Here is a 9,755-nt window from a genome sequence, read left to right as displayed (position 1 = left end):
GGGATCAGAGCGCAGGGTCAGCCATGATACAGCACCCCTGGAGCAGAGAGGGTTAAGGGCCCAACAGTGGCAATTTGGCGGTGCTGGGGCTTGAACCCCTGATCTTCCGGTCAACGACCCAGAGCCTTAACCACTTGAGCCACCACTGCCCAACATTGTAAGTACCACATGATCAAACGCACATAATATGTGTGACATCAGAAAGGAGGTGGAGCAAGGGACCTCATGCACTTGCCTCATGATGATAAAAGATTAAATGTATATTAACGATAAATTGACAATCAGCTCAGTAATGGATTCCAGAATACAGTGCCACCAATCTGACATATTCTTTTTTGTATTATTTAATTCTTGGATCTCCAATCCGAATCCAATTTGCCTTAATATAGGTGTAGAATAATTTTGAAAACTTTTTGTCCTGCTTACATTTAGCAGATTATCTAATACCTAATATGAAATAATCCTAATTACAGAAAAAAAATAAAATATACATTACCAGTCAAAATATCAGACATTTCATGAAATTTGTTTCTAAGGCAGTGTAAATAGAGAAGTCAATGCTTATGTAGACATTTATTTCAGAATATGTTTTTAATAAGTAACTCCAGCTTAAAATTCAATTAGGAACTTTAAGAAAAGCCTCCTGGGTGAAGCCGCCTCATGAAACGAGTTGAAAAGCTTCATCAGGAACACGGTTAAGAATTTCAATTCTAAAAAAAAAAATTCTTTCACCGCTGCATTATTCCGTGTTATTTCATAGTGTTAATATCTTTGTGATACTGCAAAATAAACATATATTTTTCAATAATAAAAATGCAGAAACCTCTTCTACCAGTAGGTTCGTCCAAACTTTTGCATGTGCACATGCCTGCGTACTTTATAGATTTCGTTATTAAAAATACAAGCGTCTTATCTGTGTGTTTTATTTTTTTATATTTTATCTTCAGAGTATTGAGTACTGGAGACGCATGGGGTTTTATCCAGCACCCCTCTTGAGAAAGTCATATATATGGAAATAGGACTCTATAAAGGTCCTTCTTTTTCTTCCCCTGCAGTGTTGCATTTGTGTATGAAAAATGTGCAGTCCTCTCAGGTTAAATGTCTCAGAATATATTACTTTTAATAAAGCGTATTGTGCGCTTACGGTGGACTAGAAGGCACGGCACAATGCAGCAGCCCACTTATCTTGATGTTTTTTTTTTCCCCCTCCTAGATATGCAAATTGCTTTCGGGGTTTTTCCCCTATGTTTCTGGCCCAGAACCATTTATTGCAATTCCAGAAGCTCCTGTTGTAGTAAACAAGGCAATCGAAATCGAACATGCATAAACGCTGTGCTGATTGTTTCGTGCTGCATTCACGCGAAGCTCCACATAAAAATCTCCTCCTTTTGTGATTTTACAAGGTGATGGAAACCAGAGTGCTGAAGTCAGAAATAAACAAGAGAGAATGATATTTCAGACAAGACGTCCCACAATAAATACTGATTGGCTGTTTATCTAAGCACTAAAGCATAACGTATTTGTGATAAACATTTCTGCACATATAGGTGATGGTAAGTTGACTAAAATAAAATTAAGGGTTTTTTTTGCTAAGGTGGTTAGAAATTAAAAACTTTTTCTTTTTAAACCTTCAGTTTTTCCTCGTAGAGGAATTTAAGCACAACAAACATTTTTTCCAGTTATATTTATCTTAACTTTATCTTATTTATTATATTGCTTAATTTTATATTTATTATTCTGCAGCACTGTTATATTCTCAAATCTGATTGGTCAGAAGGTGATACATTTTCTATATTGGCGGATCTGATAACAGGGCAAAAGCACAGGATGATCTTGTTCTAATATGTTATAGTTTCTATAATAATGACTCCTTCACAAAGACTTGCACAAGGCAAATGCCCCATGAATGCTTAACTCTATAGCTGTCGAAATACAATCATTTGCAATAACAAACTAATGTTCCACAACATTGATGTATTCTAGTATTAAATATAGAATAAGAAAAAAAATTTTTTTTATATACATCCCCCCACAAGTGTTTTATTTCTTACTTAGGATAGCATAAATATATCTGAAGATACTCAAGAGGCATCTTTCACAATGAAGTAATGCCATGTTTCCTATTTTTGACTTGTTTTTTCAGCCATTTGTGCACATCCACACATCTTTCATTTTTATCCTGTTGTAGTTAAATGCATAGAAAATGACCGTGTGACCAGCACATTACATTCACTTGCTTAGGTTACTGCATGTATTGCTGGAAATAAACGTTCTCAGCTAAAGCATACTGATACTAAAAATACAAATGGAGCTTTTGAAATGGATACCTTTTCCAACTCATTCACCTCATGACTTTGTCTTGGCCACGTTTCATCAAAATGATTAGATAATTACCAAACACTGCACTTAATAGACCTAATCATTAGTCTAGAGAAATATTTAAAGAAGAAATCCAGTGAAATATTTAAAAGTTATTGACTGCTTTTGGTGAAGTAATTGCAACATGTATTAAATTTTAAAAACTTCCTTCCTCTATGCTTCCCTTTTGAGAAAATTGCCCACTATAGCATAAAGCAGATTTTATATAGAATAATACAAAATGTTGGCTTTACCATAGAGCAAACCTAACGTTTCATGTGGTAAATGGCAGACGAAACAAAAACAGCTGAATGCTCTTCATTGTTAAGTGAGAGACTAAGAGTTCTCCATCTTTATATGGCGAGTTACTTTATGGCCTCGTTTCCCCTCGGCAGCAGCTGTGCTTCTTAAAACTGTGGGATTACCGGTCCTGCTAATGCAGAAAGGGAATTTGGTCTCCGCTGAGAGGAGCCACAAGCTCCACATTGTCCTCAGGCAGCAGAACACACACACACACACACACAGACACACACAGCCGTGTTGCTGAGGAGAAAGCGGAAATCATTAACTACTAAACAGGCTTCATTTTAGTCTGAATACTGGAGGCCATGACCTGCTCAGAAGCAGCTCAATAACAAGACCAGGCTGCTGTTTGCTAATGTAGCTCTCTATAGATTAGCACTGTGGCCTAAATGTCTAGGATTCATGTGGAGGTACTGCACTTTGTAAAAGGTCAACCATTTGGAAAACATAGCAAATTTGCACTGTAACAAAACTATTTTTCAGTGATTATACGGTGATATGTTGTTACCTGGAAGTACAGACATATAACTAATGTGGGTGTTGACATGTTGCAGGGATGAGCTCAGGCACACATGTAAACACCAACCATCTTCAACACAGAACACCAGGAGTAAATCAGTGCAGGTTTAAATGATTGATTTCCTGTAAGCATACAGTTCATCACTGAAACGCTGGCATTATTAGCACCTTTTAGAGATTTATTTAACTTAACTGCACTCTTTTTTGTACGGGCCCAAGCACATTTATAGCACGTTTTTGACTGTAGAAAGATCTTAATGATGTGCTGTTGCCAAACGAGTCGACTCAATGAGTCTGCTCTTTTAGGTGAGCTGTGGGAGTCTATTGGAATATATTAAGACCTAGAATAAATAGATTTGCGCTAAATATTGAAACGTTTAGTTTTGAGCAGTGAAAATGTATGTAGCAGCTACAGTAATTTAATAATTCAGGATACTCTTTTACTGTCTTTGTCAGTAAAATATGTAGCACGATGGATGGTTTTTCATTAGGTGCAACCGATTTTGCAACAAAGACAAATGCAAAGAATAATCCTATACTGTTAATCACAATACAGAGAAAGAATTCATTAAACAGTTTGAGCGTGAGATTTGAGACTTTAACCAGCTTTGGGGGTAAAAAAAACATTTTAAAGGAGCCCTAAGAGTCGACTCCTATGGTGACTACGATTTTAACTTCTTTAGACATTGCATCAATTAAAGCGGTATGCTCCCTAATTTATTCAAATTAAGCTACAGTCCACTGATTGGTTGTCACGGACCACGGAGTAACCAATCAGAGACGAACTTTGCCCTACTGAATATTGTATAGAAAAAAATCTGGAGACCCATGATTTGTGAAAAATGTATTTAGTTATTTTTCAACGTGTATTTTTGTGCCTAACAATCAGATCATAAATGTGCAAATAAAGGTCTAATGGTAATCAATAATTAAATCTTTTTGTACATTTATTATTTTAATTTTAAGTAAACACACCACCTGATGTAAACAAGTTTCATTGTGGAGAACATGCAGCTTCATGCTGCCCCCTGGTGGCACAACAGCAAAATACATCTTAGGTAAAATGTTTGGATATCAGTGTTGAATAATAAATCCTTAAACAATAGCACAAAACATTACTGACAATATTGACAGCTGCTCAGAGGCGATCAGCTACAAAATAAAATCTTTAATGGTACAAGAAAGGCACTCTTTATTTCAGCCCATCATTTAATGTATATATCAGTGTACCAATACAATACAAATATACATACATACATGTCAGTGTAACAATATAATTAGTTAATAGAATAATTCTTCATTACATCTCAGTCAGAAACACACACACACACACACAGCAGTATAAATTAACTTCAGAGTGAGGTTTTGTAATGCAGGAAAGCTGTACCCCTTTCTTTCTGCATTTGTTTACACATGAATGACACGCAGCATGAGCAAATCAAACATTTTGCCAACCTCACAGACGTAACAGTAATAAACGATTATTTTCAGAGTCAGACATAAATCTGTATTAACTGACTTTCTCACAGTGACTCCTAAAATTGCTTCCTTCGCTCAATAATATACAGAACAGTATGTACAATAATAAACTGTACACCCTGAGAGTGTAAATATACGCTTGCAAATAATCCTAATGCAGATAATCACAACAGTCTGCAACTTAGTCATCGGTTTTGTGCAGTACAACCATGAGCTGTCAGCATGTATGGCTGTGAATGTATGATATCAGTTAATGAGTCAGTCTCTCTCTCTTTTTTTTTTCTTTTCTTCATTTTATGAACACTAATATCAATCATGTAGCAAAACTGCAAAATGCTTTATATTTTAAAATTAATCCCCATCATTCAACTTTGCAATTCAATAAACATCATCATAGACATGGGGAATGACTGAGCCACTTAATGCATTTCATGTATTAAAAAAAAATAAATAAAGCTAAATAAGGAAGAAGAAGAAACTAATGAACACCTCATCAAACAGGTATTGACCTAGTTTTTGTTGTTGTTTTCTTTTACTAAAATTACAACACACTTATGACAACAATGTTCTACAAATTGGGCATTGTCATACAATAATCTACAATGATCTAAAAATTCTTTAACTTGTTTTAAAGCTAATAATAATTTCATACCACAGTGACAACAGAATGTCATACTGAATATGGGCCACTGAAATGCAGGACGTGTCAAAGTTCCAAAAACTCTGAAACTCTTTCTGAGACGTTTCCACCTTATTTTTTTTTATTAATTTTTATTATTTAAATCAATAAAAAAAATCCTTGTTTGGTTCAGTCCCTATTCATTCATTGTTATTTATTCCTCCTTTTAAAAAAAAAAAAAAGGAAAAAAAAAAGTTTACTTTTATATCATTTGTATGAAATGTGCTTTATAATTAGTTCTTATTATTATTAGAATTACTAAACGACACACCCGGCTCTAAACATTCAGATGCACCTGAAGATGTCAGTAGTATATAAGAATACTAAGAAAACTCCTTTGTATCACGTATTCTGTGTATCTGTCATGTCCGTAATCAGTCAGTAAGAGAAGGATGATCATTTCTCGATCTGCTTTTTTGAGGTCAGGGGTAACTGCAGTGACTGGTCTAGATTTCCAGGAGCAAGGTTTTGTCAAGCTGTGTGATACAGTGTCTTAAAACATCACAGGTAGTTTAGCATCTCTTTGGTCAGAGATCCTGTATTTAAATGCACTTTAGGTTGTTTTTTTTTTCTGCCAGAAAAGACAGAAAATTCTCTCACTGCAAAGAACAATAAAAGAAAATTCCCAATAATAAAATAAGTTTCCGGTGGAATGCTGTCTGACCTGAGAAAAGCAATGCAACACGACCCCTCACACTGTATAGTCCAGCTCAGCATTCATCACTGTGTACATCTCGTAAATGGCGTCTATGGTGGTGGTAAAGTTCAACAGGAACTGCCTGATGTTGGCCAGACAGTCTTCTTCAGCCACCACCTGACCTTTAGACAGAGCCTTCAGGAAGTCTGACCTGTACGGCGCAGCCAGGAGTGCAGCCTAATGCAAGGAGGGAGGGAGGGAGGAAGGGAGAGAAAGAGAGAGAGAGAAAACATTGGGGATTAGTTGTTTCATCTTTTTCTGTCCAGGTTCAGGAAGCCTGTGCCTAGAGTTGCCTCAGATTCCTGTTCACAGTGGCCAGGAGTAGAAACTGTTACGATGATCTGCTGTTGTAGTTGATACGCCTCATGGTTTCGTGAGTTCCAAGATGCTCGCCACAGCTGTAAAGAGTGACTACATAAGTTGCTGTCAGCTGAAACCAACTGAAACCTGATCTCCTGCTGAACTGCGGCTTGCTGGATGTTTTTTTTCCGCACCACACTGTGTAAACTCTAATGATGACTATTCAAGAAAATCCCATAAGATCTGGAATACTCATACTGGCACCAACAATCACACCACTATCACAATCACCTCTTCATTCTGATGTTTGATGTGAACGTTAACTGAAGCTCCTGAAGCTTTGCACTGCCACTACATGATTGGCTGATTAGAAAACTGCAAACAAGCAGGTGTCCAGGTTCCAAGTGCACAGTAAGTGTTAACTGCAATCTCATCATAATCTCATAACATTAAACAAAGGCATAATGCTAATTTCAATAAATCAAATGTAAATGCATGCTGCTGAAGGTTTTTCTAACATTATAAGAAGTTGCCTAGTTTTTTTTTTTCTTTTTTCTTCAATTTCAGAAGTGTTACCTCCATTACCTCTCTGCTTTGGGGTATTGAGGATATTATATCAAGGCTCAGATGTATAAAAATTTGATACTACACAACTTGCTGTGGATACACATATTGCCTTCCTTAATAAAGTCATTTATATTCCATTTCCATCTCTCTCTTTCCATCCCTTACCTTAAAAATCTTCTGCACTATCCAGCCGTGGTATCTCTTCAGCGCCTGTTCGTAGGCTTTAGTGATATTGACGCGGATGTGGTTGGGATTGTTCTCGTCTTGCTCGCCATCTGCCAAACTCTGCAGCAGGATCTGAATAAAGCGCAGGCCTCTGAGGAAAACAGTAAGCAAATAGCAAGGGCTGAGTTTCCGAAACAGTCCGACGTACTGAACACTTTTGACAAGAAGGCAGGAGGAGAGTGAATGAAAGAGTGAAATTTTGTTAATATGGTAATATATGATAACGGCATGTCCTGAAATGTTTTGTGACTCAAATTGTAAAAGCCTTTCCTTTACTTTTCCATTTGTGCTGCAAGCATTCACTACACTCATCTGACCACTCGCCCATGATCCCTTCTGACATGACTTAAAAACAATCACCTTTTTAACCACATCAGCGCTAACGTGGCTCCTGCTTTCGGCCATTCGGACCCGTACATGCCTTTCTCAGTTTCCAGGATCTTCTGAAGCGTCTCATACTTCACTGGATCAGAGTCATATACAGCTCGTATTTTCTAGAGAGCCAGAGCAGAGAGTGCTCGTATCAGTATGAATGTTTGAGATCAAAAATAAAAAGGGAGAGGAGAGTTACACTTACTGTGATATTTCCATTTATGTCAGCTTTGATGGGAGCAAAAACCTTCGAGCCTAGACAATCTGTTAAAACAAACAAACAAAAAAAACAACAACAAAAAAAAAAAACTGTGAATCAGATGGACAGCAAATTGCAAAGCAATTGCAGCAACATATGCCGTGTTTTTATACTAGAAATACTGAAAGCTCTGTTAAAAAGGTTTGGAATAAAGAAGCACCAGATGACATTTGCCACTTTTTAATAACAGCAAGTCCTATGTGTTTTATTCGTCTTATATATATCAAATATTGGACAGTTCAGTTCTTCCACTCGAACCAGCTCTGTCACAGGGGCATTGTCATGCTGGAGCAACTCAAGCGAAGAGCCAAAACATACAAAGACAAATTTCTGACAACAGTTTGGTGAAGGTCGACATTCAGTGATGGTCACATACAGTGTACCTGCATACAGTATGCTTTAGTACAGTAAAGGTGGTATACCAAGCTCTTAAATATAAATCATAAATAAACAGCAGCGGTGTGTCCAAACTTGTAGACTAAAATGAACGCATAAACAAGTACCAGTATCTTATTATTTGTAGAATATCTGAGTTTTATCATGAAACGTAATGTTACTATGATGATTCAAGTAAATGTGAGCTAGATATCGGGGCTGGGCAAAAAGGACAATGTGGTAACTTCAGACATTAGTGATTTTATATCTCTGACTAATAGGTTTTGGTTGTTAAAGTCTATTTTTATTTTTCCTCTTATTATTAAGTATTCTTTTCTTTGTTAGGCATTTTTGTAAATAGTTGCAAAAAAAAACTCTAATAGGTTTTCACAATCTGGTGCCTCAACAAATCAAAATACTGATATTTTCATGTAATATTTTTCTTTACTATAAAGTCAGAGTTGGGCTGGCAAATCAGGAGCAGGGACACCCTGTATCTCTCACGTGGCCACGCCCCCCGGATACACAGCCATTTACAATTAGCAATACTAATTTGTGTTTAACCTGAAAGTTCGAGTAGCCTTTCAGGGCAGCACGCTCATAAATAATTAATTGGTATCATTTTTAGGACTGAACCATTCCAGACTTCAAAGGGGAGACCGTATCAACAAACTTATCTATTCAAACAGCCACAAGGTTAAGATTCATTTGTACTTAAAACCAAAATAATCCTTATCGTAATTATTAAGGTACACAACTTTATGTAAACATACTCTGTTCGTTAGCTCTTTTATCAGGTTATTATTAATCTTGGAGCCACCTCTAAAATGTCCATGCTCACGTTAATGAGTCAACATATAGGGAAAGAGCAGCTTGGGTCTTGTTCCAATAACTTTTCATTTTGGTACACTTTGGTCATCAGCACTAGACTACTCTCCGTTCCATATGGGCTAACGTTACTCACCGAAGAAAGGCGGAAGATGGGATACCGACTCCAAAAACGACTTTGTAGCGATTTCATAGGGATTAGGCAGTACAGGGAACTGATTCTCTAATAAGAGAGACATTGCAAAATACGAAAAAAGCAGCAAAAACAAACTAATAAATAAAACGAGAGGGAAAAAAAGAGAGCACAATTAACCCGGAACAAGCCGAAGTGCCACTTCATGCAGCAACAGGGAAGTAGTGGGCGGAGCCTGATCAGAATATTCAACAGGTGGGGATGAAACTAGCCAATCGGCGAGAAGACTTTGACAGCGCAATTAATCTGACCTATAGGCGACGTTTATGCAAAACTGGTGAGGAGTGACTATTGGTAGATGAGTGTTTTCACCGGCAACAGCGAAATATTAAAATAAATAAAAGTGCATTTATATATATTAATCACCATTTATTGCAATGCAGTTAAACTCTGGATTCTTCATGGATATACAGTGTGTACAGAGACACAGTGACCGTGTAATGTACTATAAAAAGATATATATTTTTATATACTTATAACAGTCAGTTAGTGTTTTGGACACTGGCTCGTTAATATACTTTGTTATAAATACTTGATTTTGTCGTTCAAGTCATCTTTGACCACTTTGAGATTTTAATCTCAGAATTAAAGTTAAAACTCT

The 9,755-nt window shown here is 36.6% G+C and overlaps 1 protein-coding gene across 2 annotated transcripts; it reads right to left on the bottom strand.

The window, feature by feature from the left end:
* Positions 1 to 4,968: 4,968 nt before the first annotated feature.
* Positions 4,969 to 9,336, bottom strand: LOC131366927 (glycolipid transfer protein-like). 2 transcript variants are annotated; one of them, XM_058411956.1, is made up of 5 exons: positions 9,098 to 9,334; positions 7,705 to 7,763; positions 7,488 to 7,621; positions 7,068 to 7,218; positions 4,969 to 6,212 (listed from the first exon to the last, which is right to left on the bottom strand). In XM_058411956.1, the coding sequence occupies exons 1-5, from the start codon at positions 9,198 to 9,200 to the stop codon at positions 6,030 to 6,032; spliced, it is 630 nt and encodes a 209-aa protein (XP_058267939.1). In that variant the 5' UTR covers positions 9,201 to 9,334; the 3' UTR covers positions 4,969 to 6,029. The 2 variants fall into 2 exon arrangements, with proteins under 2 accessions (XP_058267939.1, XP_058267940.1); XM_058411957.1 differs by lacking the exon at positions 4,969 to 6,212 and adding an exon at positions 6,229 to 6,433 and having other exon boundaries at positions 9,098 to 9,336.
* Between the last annotated feature and the right edge of the window lie 419 nt (positions 9,337 to 9,755).

Source organism: Hemibagrus wyckioides, linkage group LG16 (assembly GCF_019097595.1).
Source record: "Hemibagrus wyckioides isolate EC202008001 linkage group LG16, SWU_Hwy_1.0, whole genome shotgun sequence".
NCBI classification, from domain to species: domain Eukaryota; kingdom Metazoa; phylum Chordata; class Actinopteri; order Siluriformes; family Bagridae; genus Hemibagrus; species Hemibagrus wyckioides.
This window is presented reverse-complemented; position numbering and strand designations above follow the sequence as displayed.

Bases quoted from the DNA above. Each gene is read 5' to 3' on its own strand.
- LOC131366927 (XM_058411956.1), bottom strand. From the start codon at position 9,200: ATGTCTCTCTTATTAGAGAATCAGTTCCCTGTACTGCCTAATCCCTAT. The intron at 7,764-9,097 runs GTGAGTAACGTT...TTGTTTTAACAG, and splicing joins CCATCTTCCGCCTTTCTTCG to ATTGTCTAGGCTCGAAGGTT. The intron at 6,213-7,067 runs GTAAGGGATGGA...TCCTTGCATTAG, and splicing joins TAGTGCAGAAGATTTTTAAG to GCTGCACTCCTGGCTGCGCC.